Source organism: Populus alba, chromosome 1 (genome assembly GCF_005239225.2).
Source record: "Populus alba chromosome 1, ASM523922v2, whole genome shotgun sequence".
NCBI lineage: Eukaryota > Viridiplantae > Streptophyta > Magnoliopsida > Malpighiales > Salicaceae > Populus > Populus alba.
Genome location: NC_133284.1, coordinates 52942200 through 52957971, shown reverse-complemented (window position 1 = coordinate 52957971; position 15772 = coordinate 52942200). Strand labels below are relative to the sequence as shown.

At 35.5% G+C, this 15772-nt stretch overlaps 1 protein-coding gene and 1 long non-coding RNA gene across 2 annotated transcripts; both read left to right on the top strand.

Annotated features, from left to right (window-relative positions):
• The first annotated feature begins 1168 nt into the window (after nt 1-1168).
• Nucleotides 1169-3682, top strand: LOC140955949 (uncharacterized). The gene is made up of 4 exons (XR_012170729.1): nt 1169-1306; nt 1386-1486; nt 2891-3469; nt 3539-3682. It is a non-coding gene; the product is annotated as an uncharacterized lncRNA (long non-coding RNA).
• Nucleotides 3683-11495: 7813 nt separating this feature from the next.
• On the top strand, nt 11496-15306 carry LOC140955697 (putative disease resistance protein RGA4). Its single transcript, XM_073409842.1, has one exon. It carries the CDS (start codon nt 11625-11627, stop codon nt 15171-15173), a length of 3549 nt encoding a protein of 1182 aa, XP_073265943.1. The 5' UTR covers nt 11496-11624; the 3' UTR covers nt 15174-15306.
• Nucleotides 15307-15772: the final 466 nt, after the last annotated feature.

The following is a 15772-nucleotide window of genomic DNA, read 5'->3' as shown; positions in this document are numbered from 1 at the left end:
CTAGACTGGTCTGGTGGGTTGATTTGATGGCTGAATAGGTCTACATAAGGTAAAAGATTGGGATAAACAAAAACATGGTTGATCTGCTGGGTTGACCCATGACCTTGGCGACCTAGCAAAACCTGGTTGAGACCCGATTTTTTTTTTTAAAATGTGTTTTTTCTTCTAGCCAGTGACTCATCTTTTTTTAAAAAATATATTTTAGTTGATTAGTAACCCTATTCAAAGTTCACTACACAAATACTAAAAGAATGCTCTATTTTTCCAATGTGAGATCCGAAACCCTTTAGTATATATATTCTATCTTCACAAGAAAAAAATTATTTATTCAATGTAGGATCTGAAACCCTTTAGTATATATACTCTATATTCACAAGAAAAAAGTTATTTTTTTTCAATGTCTGATAAAAAAACCTTTTTGGTTTGAATACTTTAACTTGAAAAGATAAACATACTAACATAGTATATTTTCAATGTATGATAAAAAAAATATATTCACAAATATATTTGGTTTAAAATACTTTCCAAATATTTTTTTAAACTTCATTATTTATAATATGTATAGCCTATATTCACATTGATTGCTTCTTAATTTTTTCATATGAAATATTACAATTTTAAATATATTTTTTTCTGGGTTGCCCCGGGTCAACCCATATAACCCAGGTCTTGACCGGTGAACCTTCGAATCTAGTCTGATAACTATGAGGAATAGTAAACTAGTAGTTTGGTTAAGGGTATAATATAATTGTAGCAATTTAATTTGAGAGTAAAGTAATGTTTATGAAATTGAATACCAAATGAAAACACATTGCTCTGCACCAATCAGCACTTACAGAACGTGGACCCGAAATAATGGTTGGGAAGAAGGAGAAGGAAGATGATGGTGATGATGGTGATGATGGGTCTGATGATTAGTTTGGCATTGGAATTTGAAAAACATGCTAAACAGGTAATATGGCTGCAATTATTTGTCTCATAGTTTTTAAACCCGGACCGGCCCGGCGGGTCGACCCGGGACCCGGCCGACCCGGGCATGGAACCGGTCCGGGTGGAGGCCAAAACCCGCTTGGGAATTGGCCCGATCAAATCCGGTCCACCCGGTGGGTCGACCCGGCCACTATTTTTTTTTACTCCCCCTGTCATTAAACGACGCTGTTTAATGACTCTAAAATATACAATCGCACCGGAAAGCAAAGCAGAAGAAGAACGAAGCAATCGAACGAAGAACGAAGACCTAATCTGTGTCGCCCGAATTGAACGAAGCAGAAGAAGAACGAATTAACCATTGATCTCTGCGAAAAAGGTTTGAATCTCCTTCTTTCACTCTCTGTTTTGTTTATTCTTCGCGTTTTCTCATTTCTAGGTTCTGGCATCAATTTCAGTTTCAAGTTCATACTTCTGTGTTTCTTCACTCGCTGCGATTCAAGTTCATACTTCTGGGTTCTTCAATCGATTTCGCAGAAGAAGAAACCTCAGCCCTCAGGTATGTTTCTCTAACCCGATTGCTGCTACAGTGTCTGTATTTTCTTCATCAATTCAATTCGTCTGTGTTCTTCATCACTTCTTGATGAACTCTCTGTCGATTCATACAACTGCTACATAATCATTCAACCATCCTGGCATGATTTCTATGTTTCTTTTCTTTATGATTTTGAGCAACAGTCTCTGTTTCTATGCAAACAAACAACACGGTCTCTGTTTCTAGCATGTTTTATGAACTTAATTATTCGAGGTTTGTTTGTGTTGTTTTTGTAATTAGTGATTAACGAAGAGGAATTTTAGAGAAATAAAGGCGTCTGATTTGTTCATTTGACGAGTTTGTGTTGTTTGTTCATATTTCTACCTTAATCTGCTGCTCATGTATCTCATTTTCTGTAGTAAGTGTTTGCAAAATGTCTTCATCGTTCTTCACTTGAAAGTATATATCTGCAACGTATTAGAAACAAGAGCAGGGGGAAGGGCATTTTCTGATGAAAGATTGTTACCAGAAAATGCAGAACTTGGAAATCTTTGAAGAGACTTGGGCATACTTCCAGTAAAATTATTGTTGGCTAATTCTAGCTGTTGCAAACTAGAGACATTTATATCAGGAATATTGCCTGAAAGGAAGTTGTTAGCAAGGTTCAAAGATGTGAGGTGAGTCAAATTTGATATTGAAGGAGGAAAGCTCCCATTGAAGCCATTATTGGAAATATTAAGAATTGTGAGATTATTCCAGACTGAGAAATTTGAAGGCAATGGGCCAGAGAAGTTGTTGGATTGAAGAAAAAGGATGGTTAAGTTCTTGAGTTCGGAGAGTTCATCATAAGGGAAAGAACCTGATATACCATTAGATCCGAGGTTCAGGATCTGAATTGCTGACAAACGCCTAAGTTGTTAGCATTTCTCATCCGCTCTGGATTCGTAACAAATATATAATCCTTTGCAGTAAAACCTATACATGATTTCTTTTTTTTATTCCTTTCCAACTCAATCTCCTAGTCTGCTGTTTCTTTAAGCAGGTGGTACTGGAAATTAGCTTTATATGAAGGATAACTGCTTGATGTAAGATGTAATATAAAAATGTTCAGAAGGCAATCAAGAGAGTAACTTTCCCTAGTTAATCTCTTGTAATTATTATGCCAGTATCAAACTAACCTTCTTAGATGGGCAATATTGAAAAGTTCATTTCAGCATGGTCTAGTTATCAGCATTATCACCATTGCTTCAACATCAATCATGAGACCATAAAATTTGAAGGCAATGCTCACCATGCAAAAGTGTAGAGGAAAAAATTGAGTAATTTAGAGTTTGGTTTAACAATTCATTTATGTTGTTGGTTTATAATTTAAATTTGGTTTAAGTAAGTGTTGTATTGTAATTAATTATGTTTTTTTTTTTTATATAGGTTTTTTTGGGTTGACCCGTGTTAACCCGGGTCAACCCACCTGACCCGTGACCCAGAAGGTCGACCGGGTCAATGACCGGGTCGGGTTTCAAAACTATGATTTGTCTGCTCTCCTTTTCCTTCTTCTTTAATGGTTCAATTAAATCAACGTATGTGATATGCATGGTCTTTGTCACAGTTATTAAACCCGGATCGGCCCGGCGGGTCGACCCGGGACGTATGTGATATGCATGATCTTTGTCACAGTTATTAAACCCGGACCGGCCCGGCGGGTCGACCCGGTGGCTGGACCGGTCCGGGCAAGGTTAAAAACCGGCTTGCGCAAAAAACCGGTCAAACCCGGTCGACCTGGTGGGTCAACCCGTGACCCGGTCAAACCGGGGCGAGACCCGGCATATATATACATTAACTTTCCTTTGAGTCGCTGGCAGCAAAACGAAAGTTGAACAACTAATTAATTAGTCTCTGCCCTAATTTTCTGAGAAGAGCAGCCCGCCCCTAATTTCCTTCTCTGTTATCTTTTGCAAAACAAATAATTGGTTGAGATTTCATCGGAGAAATGGGTGTTTATTTCTACAGGTGCTCTATTTTCCTTACACTGCTTATTTTTTCATTGTTGAGATTTCCTATTGCAAACAATTGCTGCAGATTTTGAATGATTCACTCCTTTTTCCATGCTTTTTAAGCTCTTCTTCGGATTGGAACAAGTAACTGAAAAAAAGTATTCATTTGACAACCATCCTTTAGTCACCTATGAAGAGAAACATGTTTCTCTGATATGATTTGCAAACATGAACTTTGTTGTTGTCGGTTTCATTCTTCATTTTTTTTCTTATGTTTTATGATTTATTGTGATTTTAAGGAATCTTTTGGATTTGTTGGAAGCTAATACATTCTATATTTGTTCTACTGCTTAAATTTTAGTTACACAGGTATTTTATTTTTTCATTCAGCTGCTTATGCTAAAAATGGATAGGAAAAGGTAAGCAATTCATCACTGGGTTTTGCGGTATAGAGATGATGTATCAGTTTGATTTCTTTAATCTTTATATTCAAGAAGAGGGGTTGACTCGGGTTGTCCCACAAAACCCATGACCCGGTCATTTTGCCGGGTCAACTACCGGCTCGGATTTTATAACTATTATTATTATTATTATTATAGACTTTATTATTATTTATTTAAAAAAAAATAAACTTGTAAATTTAAAAAGTTCATACTTGCAGTTCATTTTCATTCATTAAAAATTGTGTTTTTTTAATTATTGATGTTTTTAGCTTCCGTCTACATTAAAATATTTTACGCGACAAAGCTCAAACCTAAAAACTTTATGTTTTTTAACTGTAGAAGAAGACAAACATAGAGAAAATCAAAACAAAATACCATGACCAATTATGAAACATGTTAATAGAAAAGGTTGAAATAAAAAAAATAAGGTGGATTTTGTTTTTTTTTATTTTTAAATTGTACTATGTAAATTGCACTATGTGAATTTTGTTTTTAAACGGTTGTTTTATTATTGTCATATATATGATGTATCTTAGAACACCTACTTTTGTCTTTTTCTTCGTCTCCCACTTGTCCCTGTTTTGTCTTTTAAAAATTCTAACGCTCCACTACTTTCGGTGGAGTTTAGAGATTTTTTTTTTTACGCAACCGTTGACTCAGCCACAGTTGCTGTTGGGAACCAAGGATTCCTTACCATGGACATAACATTTTAAAAAGAAAAAGGCAAAAAAAAAAAAAAAAAACTACAACCATATCATGGTGCATCTTGGACCACCGTATCAAAAGATGAGATTACTTTGCTTTTTTTATATGATAAAAAAAATATAAAATTAATTTATAATTAATTCAATATTAACAAATAAAATTTAATAAAAAAAGCTCAACATTAAAAAATAAAATTAATACATGCCCTTCTGCTTGTCTTCATCCTGAATACTGTCACTTTGATTATAAGAACTTGCATCAAGTAAATTGGTTAAGAAAAAACTTATTGCATTGAATTAAAATGGGTGTTGATGTTATTGATTGGTTGAAACTTGGGTTTTTGGTAATAGATTTGTCAGGAATGGAGCCAATTCTCTCGGGAGCAAGAACCACAGGAGCTCTAGATAAGGGTTATCCTTTCCTTTGAATTTCTTCTTAAATGCAAGATGATTAAGTGATGTTAAATTATATATAAATAACTAGTATCAAAGAATACTGCGTCCAAGAAATAAATTGATTTTGGAATTCCCTTAGATAAAATGACTTAATTAGGGCGGGTTAAAGGAATTTCCAAGAAATAAATTGCCTGGGTCGCTGGAATTCCCAAGATAAATTGTCTTTGAGGTGGATTAAAGGAATTTTCATCAAATAAATTGCCTTAAAGGAGGCTAAAGGAAGTCCTTGTAATAAATTGCCTTTTGGGGCAGGATAATGAAATTTCTTGTATAATTGCTTCGGGTAAGATAATGGAATAATATTGGAAATAATGAGTAGTAGCAGAGAAAATCAACAAGGCATTTCTGTTTGTTCAAGCTTCTGGGTTTCCTTTGCATAAACAATTCATAATTAAAAGAAGCTTAGCTTTCGACCTAGCTTCCAACCTGAGCTAGAACGGAGACTCGAATCTTTCGATATCTTCATCAACAAACTGATCATGGAAGACCACCATATCAAAAGATGAGACATTACTTCTTTTTGTTGTCTTTTAAAAAGTCTAATATCCACTAATTTCCTCACCCAATTAGGCATAAGATTTTAAAAAGAAAGGAAAAGAAAAACTGGCCCCACTAAGCACCATCCCGTTTGCAATCCATTAATTACAAAGAAGTGGAAAGTAAAAGGAAGGAAATGATTATGTTTATGTCTCTTGTACTTTCGAAACAATGAAAGCAAAAGTATTAGTAGGACAAGGTAAGTTTGTCATCTAAGGATAAAACTCAAGCAATTAAAAGTAATTTTCTATGATGATCATCTCTGTTACACACTCGGGTAATATGATTGACCTATTACAATATTTTATAAAAAAAATATACTAAAAGAAATATGTTTTTGATGGCAACCAGAGTGCAGTTACTTTTTTCATCCCTCTTTTTTGGTTTTATTTTATTTCAGTCCTTCAATTCTTCTTCTTTTCCTATTTCATCGAGTTTCTTTGCTCTTGAGTTGTTGTGCTTGCCCTCGAATATGCATTATGCTAGGAATTACAATTACATTACAAAAAGTCCATTGTTACAGGTAATAAGTTATTTAGTTGATTTTAAAAGATTTTAGGTAAAAATAATGATTTTGAATTATGATTTATTCAAATGGTGAATTTAAGTTAGAAATCTTGATATATCAGTAGGTTATCTGTGTAAATTCTGGGTTTGAGGTTAAAGATTATGAAATTTCAGTTTAGTCCCTCAATTTGTGAAAACTACAGTTTAGTCTCTGAACTTTAGAAAAATTAGAGATTGGTCCCTGGAGCATAATCCGAGATTCTGGACAAAATTAAAGTTAAATTATGGGCAGAATTCCAGTATAGTTATGAATTTATGATATTTTCACTTTGGTCCTCCAATTTGATGAAATTACAATTTGACCCTAGAATTTTCATAAAATTCTATAGTGGTCCCTTGGAGCATAATTTGAGATTCTGGGCAGAATTTAGGATGAATTATGGGCAGAATTCCAGTATAGTCATGAATTTATGATATTTTTAGTTTGATCCTCCAATTTGATAAAATTATAATTTGACCCCTAAAAATATGATAAAATTCCATATTGGTCCCTAACTTTAATATTAGATTTTTCATATTGTTTTGATGAATAATTGATGTTTATTTAGTGAATTATTATCAAGTCTCATTATTTGTTTTATTATGAATTACATTTCTGAAAAACCATTAACTTGGTGGATTTTTGAGAAAAATAACTAGTTCGGTTAAAAAATAAATAGGGTTATGAAATACACTCTTAGTTAAGTGTATTAAATAGGTTGTATATTCTTTGCAGATTGGTCGAAGTAATTCCAAGCAGATACCTTATTGGCTAGTGCTAGAGAATCCAAGAGGGTGTTCATTGAAGAGAGAACAGGCTCAGAATCTTTTTTTAACGTTGCTGTATAGCATGTGAAGCTGTTTTCATTGGCTAAGAGTAGCCCCGCCCTCCTGTTAGATTGCTTCTTTCTAAGCAGCTTATTATGAAACTCACTGAAATTGGTAATAAGAGAATAGAAACCCTCAAGACAGTATAAACTGAGGAGCATGGATTTGTTTGGAAAATGCTGAGCAACTGACAATGGAATCTACTTTTATTAGACTGTGTGTGAAATATTCAGTTTTTCGTAATTAGAATCAGTTGTTTATAGAAATCCCAATGAGCAACCCACTAATATGCAGTCCGAGAGACTTTGTCTTGAGTTTCGAAGTAGAATTTCTTCAACTTTCATCATAGAAAATATGATAAAATCAAAATAGCAAAACAAGAAGAAAGAACAACAGCATAGAAGGGATGCAGTGCAGGTTCCTATTATAGATTTTTCAATCACAGAAAAAAAGGTTGCAATGATGGAAGACGTTAACCATTAGGCTTACAAGAGAATTATTTAAACAAGTAAAGCAATCAGCTGAACTCTATAAGATCTGCTACAATTAATCCTTAATTTCTGATAGGATTTTGACAGCTTTTCATTAGGATCTGATAAGTCTTCATGTTGATCTAGCTTTTCGTGATTTGTAGGACAATTGCAGGTTTATGGTTTTATAAAGGAAAAATCAAAGTCAATGTTTATAAAGGAATGAACGTTCTTACTTTTTCTTTCCTCGAACTTCTTTGTTTCTTTTCTTTCTTTTTCTTCTTCTTCTTTCTTTTCTTAGAGGGGAAAGAGGGTTGTGCTGCTCGTTTCGTTTCATTTTCTTGGAAACCATACAGAAAATTCTTGGATCTGTTGATTGTTTTCTAGCTAATAGTCTTTTTCTCTCATTCACTCAGTTTCTTTGGGTGAGGACTAATTGTCTATGGTCAAGTAACAATCTCTTCTTTTGTTCTAGCTAAATTTATTCGGCCCAAAAGGAGATTGGGCCGATCTTAGCCCAACCAAAAATCCCTCTTTAGTCTGGGCCAGACCCGACCCAGACATGCAAGGCTGGGCCAGCATCGAGCTGGCCCAGCAAAAGAAGCCCAGCGGGGGGGGATTATTTTTCCCCTCCCCGCCTCCTGCATGCAGAACGATTCTGCATGCAGGAGGAAAACGCATGCAACAAATGCAGAGGAGAAAAAGACTGTACCTGGCGTGGAGGAGGCGGTCGCTGGTGGTGCTGCGGTGGAGGCCGGTGACGGTGTCGTGGCTCACGAACGGTGGCTCCAAACGGCGGCTCTTAACCGGTGGAGAGAGAGATTTCTTCCTTTTCCCCTCTCCTCTTCTTTCGTTTTCGGTGGTTCTCTCTATGCCTTCCTTTCTCTTTATTCTTGGTTTTTTTTTTCTTTTGTTGTTTTCGATTTGCTCCTTCTTTCCCCTCTCTCTCGTTCGTTCTCTCTCTTCTCCCTCTCTCTTCGGGTTCCCTCCTCCCCCTTTTTTGTCGTCTCCTTTTGCTGCTGTGTTGGGTGCTATTCATAGAGCAAGTGAGTGTGGCTTTTTACTATGGCGCATGGGGAACAGGTCACGCGGCGGCTGGTCAGTGGGCACAGCTGTCCAGGCATGCCTCCCTCGGTTTTGGCAGCGCAGTGGGTTATTGGCCAGTGGCTTCGGTTTTGGTGGTCCAAAGGCGTGGGGCTTCGGGTTGATCGGTTGGCGCGAGGAGAGAGAGACAGGAAGATTTAAACAAAGGTTTTCTTCTTCCCCTGCTGCACGTTTGGGGGGGAAGAAGAAAGGGGAACAGTGTTGTTCAAAACGGCACCGTTCGGTCCTCCTCTCTCTTTTTTTTTTTTTTAATAATATGAAACGACGTCGTTTTGGGGAAAATGCTCTGTTTCATTTAAAAGTGGCGCCATAATACTTGTTCCAAATCGATCATTAATTTATCCTTTGTTCTATTAAGTCCTCAAATCTAATCTCGATTTTAAGAATAAATTCAATTGCGTCCCTGCCAATTTCAGTCCTTGCCCCTATAGTTGGCCGCGTTTTTCACTTTGGTCCTTGACCTCTGATTTATGCAATTGAGCCCTCAATTGATCAATAAACTTCTAATTTCTTCAATTAGGCCCCCGAATCAATTAATTCCAACCCCTCTATTTACGCGCCTTTTCCAATTTGGTCCTTGGTTTCAGATTTTCTCAATTAAGTCCCTAATTGGCCATTAAACTTCAATATTTATGCAATTAAGCCCCTGATTTGACCTAATAAATTCCTAAAAATTATAATTTGGCCCCAGAACTTTAATTTCTTCTAATTAAAGCCCAAATTGACTTAAAAATCAATTTTCTCGCAATCAAATCCTCTATAAATTCAATTAAAAATCCAATTAAGTCCATAAACATCCAACTTTGGACTTTTCTCCTAAAAAATTCAAAATTTCCTTCCCAACAGGGCTCTCATCATTCAAGAATATACTGTCAAAAATCTAATATTTATATTTTTAACCTCCTTGACCAATTTTTTCCGACCATCTTCTAAGCGCTTCTGCCTGCTATTATTTTTCTAATCTCTTTTGGCTATTTATTTTATTAATATTATTATTTATTTTTTGTGGGCACCCGAAAATGGGTTACAACACCCGAATATTGTAGCGGTTGCTTTTTTAAAATGGTTTTTACTCGGAAATGCATTAAAATAATATTTTTTTTATTTTTTTAAAAAATTATTTTTGATATTAATATATTAAAACAATCAATATATATATATATACATATATATATATATATATATAATAAAAAATTATTTTTTTTTAATTTTACTCAAGCTCGAGCTTTTGTTAATTGATATTAAAAGAATTGGCATCAATGTAATAAATCCCAATGACTAGAATCATGGGCTAATAACACCCTACCTTTTTTAAGGTGCATCCCCTCACAATTTTACATGACCTTTTTAAGGTGCATCCCCTCACAATTTTACATGCGCAAAAAGTCTTAGACCAAAAATTCCACATGAAAAGAAGCATCGTATCATTGTCACTCACAAAGACAACTTTTCTTCCTTTCTTCTTCGTTGTCCTGATCCTATGTTATAGTTATATAATAAGATCAATTGATTTAATATTTTCCCTTCCACCTTTGACCATCTCATTCATAGTTGTACTGTAAATATAAATATAAATATATTGTGACACACAAGAAATGGAAATAATGGTGCACATGTAGTGGCATAGTTGCAACATGGTATAACCTATTACGAGTCTTGTTTGTAAAATATGATTAGATTATTTTAAAAAAATTATTTTGAAATGTATTAAAATAATATTTTTAAAATCGTTTTATATAAACACATCAAAACAATAAAAAATACAAAAAATTATTAATTTAAAACTAAAAAAACCTTCAAAATCACGGTCTAACCGCATAAATAAACACACTCTGCATGTAGATGTTGGGGAGCTAGTTGTCTCACTCCTATGTGAGGCTGGAATTAGTAATAATAGTATTAGCTATTTGACCCGCGTTTCACCAATGATCATGATCATATATATATATATGCAAACTTTTTACAACATGTTTTTGTACATAAAGAAATCTCAAGCAAAATTTTAAAAGTTCATGCATGTATATAATAAAAAAAAATTGAGAACAATTTATGCGAGAAAAAAAAGTTTTATCTAGTTCAATTCCTACCCAGTCAAAGTAAACCAACCAAACTCATGACCTAGATAACAAACTTAACAGGGTTCAACAATCTTTTTATAATATTTGATCTAAAAGATATATCTATAAAATTAAGAACCTGCAAAATACCAAAGTGATTAGAAAAAAAATCAAACTGAAATAAATTATGTTACCCAATTAATAATCAACCAAATATTAGGTGATGAAATTGAAAAAAAAAATAAGCAAAGAAAAAAAAAACAAATCCAATTGTAATGGATAAAAAAAACAAAGCTCAATCTCTCATGCTAAGAAAGCCTAAAGCTTCTAAACCTCTATAAAAAGGCATAGGTGCACGAGCTTGGAGCAGCCCATGCACCTAAGCCTTATATGTAGTTTTCTTAAGAGAAGAATGACTAGCCGTCTGCCTCTTAATGATTTGAAAAAAAAAATAGAGGCGACACATCACCTGCCATACTCAAGCTATAAAATGAAAAGTTGAAGAATTAAAATATACGTTTAGCCCTAATTTTAGTAAAATCATCTTTTATCTGTGGTTTTCATTTTAGTCATCTATTTTTTAATCTTGTAATTTATTAATAAATGTGTTTTAATTGACCATCAATTTGGGATTATAAGGGTGCAATAAAAAAACTAAAAAAAATCATTATTACAATTCACAATGATTAATTTCTTGGTAAGTAGTGACTTGGTAAGTAGTGGCGTGATAACAATATTTTTGGGTTAACCTAGAACTAGGTTAAAATTTAGTTTAATTTTAAAGAAAAATTCTTCAAAACTACGTTATATTAACCTTTTTTCTTAAAAAAAAAACTATATCTTTTTTATTGATATAAATAACTCGATTTAAATATTAAACTCTGTATCTCATCGTTCCAAACACACCTCGTTTCATCTTTTAATATTTCACACCATGCTTCTCTCTCTCTTGTGCTCAAAATTTCTTCTTTGATCCCCCCCCCCAAAAAAAAAAAAAAAACAAACAAACAAACAGAGACGGAGAATATGGCAGCAGAGCTTCTTCTTACGTTTGCCTTGGAGGAGACTTTGAAAAGGGTGAGTTCCATTGCTGCTAAAGGGATCGGACTTCCTTGGGGATTGGAGGGCCAGCTGCGAAAGCTCGACCAGTCCTTGACCATGATCAAAGATGTGCTCCAAGACGCAGCCAGAAGGGCAGTAACAGACGAGTCTGTGAAGCGTTGGCTGCAGAACCTACAGGATGTAGCTTACGATGCTGAAGATGTTCTGGACGAGTTTGCTTATGAGATTCTCCGAAGAGACGAAAAGAAGGGAAAGGTACGTGATTGGTTTTCACTCCACAATCCTGTTGCATTCCGTTTGATTATGGGTCAAAAAGTTGAGAAGATCAATAGAGCCCTGGATGAAATCCGGAAAGATGCAGCCGGATTTGGGCTTGGATTGACATCTCTACCTCTAGATAGAGCTCAAGAAGTTAGCTGGGACCCAGATCGAGAGACACATTCGTTCCTTGACAGCTCAGAAGTTGTAGGAAGGGAGGATGATGTCTCTAAAGTTATGGAATTGCTGACTAGCTTGACCAAACACCAACATGTCCTTCCGGTTGTCCCTATAGTGGGGATGGCTGGCCTTGGAAAGACTACTGTAGCAAAAAAAGTTTGTGAAGTAGTGCGGGAGAGAAAACACTTTGATATAACAATCTGGGTTTGTGTTTCTAATGATTTTAGTAAAGGGAGGATTTTAGGAGAGATGTTGCAAAATGTTGATGAAACTACAAGTAGGTTGAGCAACCTAAATGCAATTATGGAAAACCTTAAGAAAAAGCTGGAAAAGAGGACATTTTTTCTTGTTCTTGATGATGTGTGGAATGAAGACCTTGATAAGTGGAATGATTTGAAGGAGCAACTGTTAAAAATTAACAGCATGAATGGGAATGGTGTTGTTGTTACAACCCGCAAAAAGCAAGTCGCAGACATGATGGAGACTTCTCCTTTTATTCAGCACGAGCCAGGAAAACTAACAGATGATGAATGTTGGTCCATTATTAAGCAAAAGGTGAGTGGGGGTGGACGAGAAACAATAGCTTCAGACTTGGAGTCTATTGGAACAGAGATTGCAAAGAAATGTGGAGGGCTTCCGTTGCTTGCTAATGTTTTGGGAGGAACTCTTCACGGAAAGCAGGCAGATGTGTGGCAGTCAATTCTAAAGAGTAGAAATTGGGATTCTCGGGATGTTAATGAAAAAGCTTTGCGCATATTGCGATTAAGTTTTGATTACCTGTCATCGCCAGCACTGAAAAAATGTTTTGCATACTGTTCCATTTTCCCTAAAGATTTTGAAATTGAAATGGAAGAGCTGGTTCAACTTTGGATGGCTGAAGGTTTTCTCAGGCCATCAAATGGGAGGATGGAAGACGAAGGCAACAAGTATTTCAATGACTTGCTTGCGAATTCCTTTTTCCAAGATGTTGAAAGGAATGAGTGTGAGATCGTAACAAGTTGCAAGATGCATGATCTAGTGCATGATCTTGCATTACAGGTCTCAAAATCAGAAGCGTTAAATCTGGAAGAGGGTTCGGCTGTTGATGTTGCATCTCATATTCGTCATCTAAATCTCGTATCTCGTGGGGATGACGAGGCAGCATTAACAGCGATTGATGCTAAAAAATTGCGAACTGTTTTCTCAATGGTTGATGTACTCAACGGGCCTTGGAAATTCAAAAGCTTGAGAACTCTCAAATTGCGACGGTCTGATATCACAGAGTTACCAGATTCAATTTGCAAGCTGAGACATTTGAGATATCTTGATGTCTCGGATACTGCTATCAGAGCATTGTCGGAATCCATCACCAAGCTCTACCATTTGGAAACATTAAGATTCACTGATTGCAAGTCACTAGAAAAGCTTCCCCAGAAAGTGAGGAATTTAGTGAGCTTGAGACATCTTCATTTTGATGATCCAAAGCTAGTGCCAGCTGAGGTGAGACTCTTAACACGCCTTCAAACTCTGCCGATATTTGCTGTGGGTCCAGATCATATGGTTGAAGAGCTGGGATGTTTGAAAGAACTAAGAGGAGCATTGAAGATATGCAAGCTTGAGCAAGTGAGAGACAGAGAAGAAGCTGAGAAGGCAGAACTGAGTGGAAAAAGAATGAACAAATTGGTGTTTGAATGGAGTGATGATGAAGGTAACAGCAGTGTCAATAGCGAGGATGTGCTGGAAGGCCTGCAGCCTCACCCAGACATAAGAAGCTTGACAATTGAGGGTTATGGAGGTGAAAATTTCTCATCATGGATATTGCAACTCAATAATCTGACGGTGCTGAGATTGAAAGGCTGCAGCAAGTTGAGACAACTCCCAACACTTGGATGTCTTCCACGCCTTAAGATTCTACAGATGATTGAAATGCCTAATGTGAAATGTATAGGCAATGAGTTCTATAGCAGCAGAGACAGCGCAGGTGTACTGTTTCCAGCACTACAAATACTCACTCTATACATGGATGGTCTTGAAGAATGGATGGTACCAGGTGGAGAAGTTGTTGCAGTATTTCCTTGTCTTGAAAAGTTGAGCATTAAGTATTGTGGAAAGTTGAAAAGCATTCCGATATGTCGTCTTTCATCTCTTGTAGAATTTAAAATTGACAGTTGTGATAAGCTGAGATATTTGTCTGGTGAATTTCATGGCTTCACGTCTCTTCGAGTTTTAAGTATATGGAGGTGTCTAAAGCTGGCATCCATTCCAAGCGTACAACACTGCACAGCTCTGGTGGAATTGATTATATATGGGTGCGGTGAGTTGATCTCAATTCCTGGTGATTTCCGAGATTTGAATTCTTTGAAAAAATTGATTGTTTCTGGGTGTAAATTGGGAGCTCTTCCAAGCGGACTACAATGTTGCGCATCTTTAGAGGAATTATCAATAATTGATTGGAGTCAGCTTATCCATAGCAATGATTTTCAAGAATTGTCTTCGCTTCGAAGATTATTGATTAGAGGTTGTGATAAGCTCATCAGTATTGATTGGCATGGTTTACGACAATTGCCTTCTCTTGTTTTTTTAGAAATCACCGCGTGTCCCAATTTGAGTGATATCCCAGGGGATGATTGGTTGGGCGGCCTCACCCAACTGCAGGAATTGATAATCGGTGGTTTCTCAGAGATGGAGGCTTTTCCTGTAGGAGTTTTAAACTCATTCCAACACCTCAACTTGAGTGGGTCCCTCAAATCTCTATCGATATATGGATGGGATAAACTGAAGAGTGTACCACACCAACTTCAACACCTCACTGCCCTCGAGGATTTGTCTATATGTGGTTTCAGTGGAGAGGGATTTGAGGAAGCATTGCCAGAATGGATGACCAACCTTTCTTCTCTTCGATTTCTTTGGATTGGGGATTGCAAGAATCTCAAGTATATGCCAAGTTCAACAGCCATTCAACGCCTCTCCAATTTAAAGCAATTAAGTATTTGGGGATGTCCACATCTTAAAGAAAATTGTACAAAGGAGAATAGTTCTGAGTGGCCCAAGATTTCTCATATCCTAGAAATCTATAGAGAGGGAACACGTGTATAGGTAGGTTGGGGTTTTAATTATTTCATTACTTTGTAGTATTTGTAGTATGCTAAGGAGAGAGAACCAATTAAAGTATTCAAATTAATGAAAGCAATAATTAGACTTCATTCATTTAAGAATGGTTTATTTCTCATATCCCAACATTCTTTAGACTAATATCAAAATTAACCAAATCAATCATAATCAAAAGCAATTATTAGATACTAATATCTTATTATCTTTTATTATTATGTTAACCAAATTTATACTTGTGATCAATGATAATATCAATAACCATAAATCATTATTTTTGTGGAATATATAGGACGGACACTATCAAATTCCATTATTATTTAGCTTCTACTATGTATCAAAATATACACATATCAATGATAAAATGATCAATAGCAATCCAGCATTGTTCTAATATCATTCTTACAAAATAATTTAACTTATATTTATTGCATTGTCTATGCAGTATTATTTATTTTAAAATCATCAAATTTATATATAATTATGATTCTTAAAACAAACCATTAAATCTTAAAATTAAATACTTTATATACATATGAATTTAATGATGATTTGTTAAAATTGAAAAAATTATAACCATGAAGTCA

Excerpts from the sequence above, each read along its gene's own strand:
- LOC140955697 (XM_073409842.1), top strand. The coding sequence starts at position 11,625 with ATGGCAGCAGAGCTTCTTCTTACGTTTGCCTTGGAGGAGACTTTGAAA.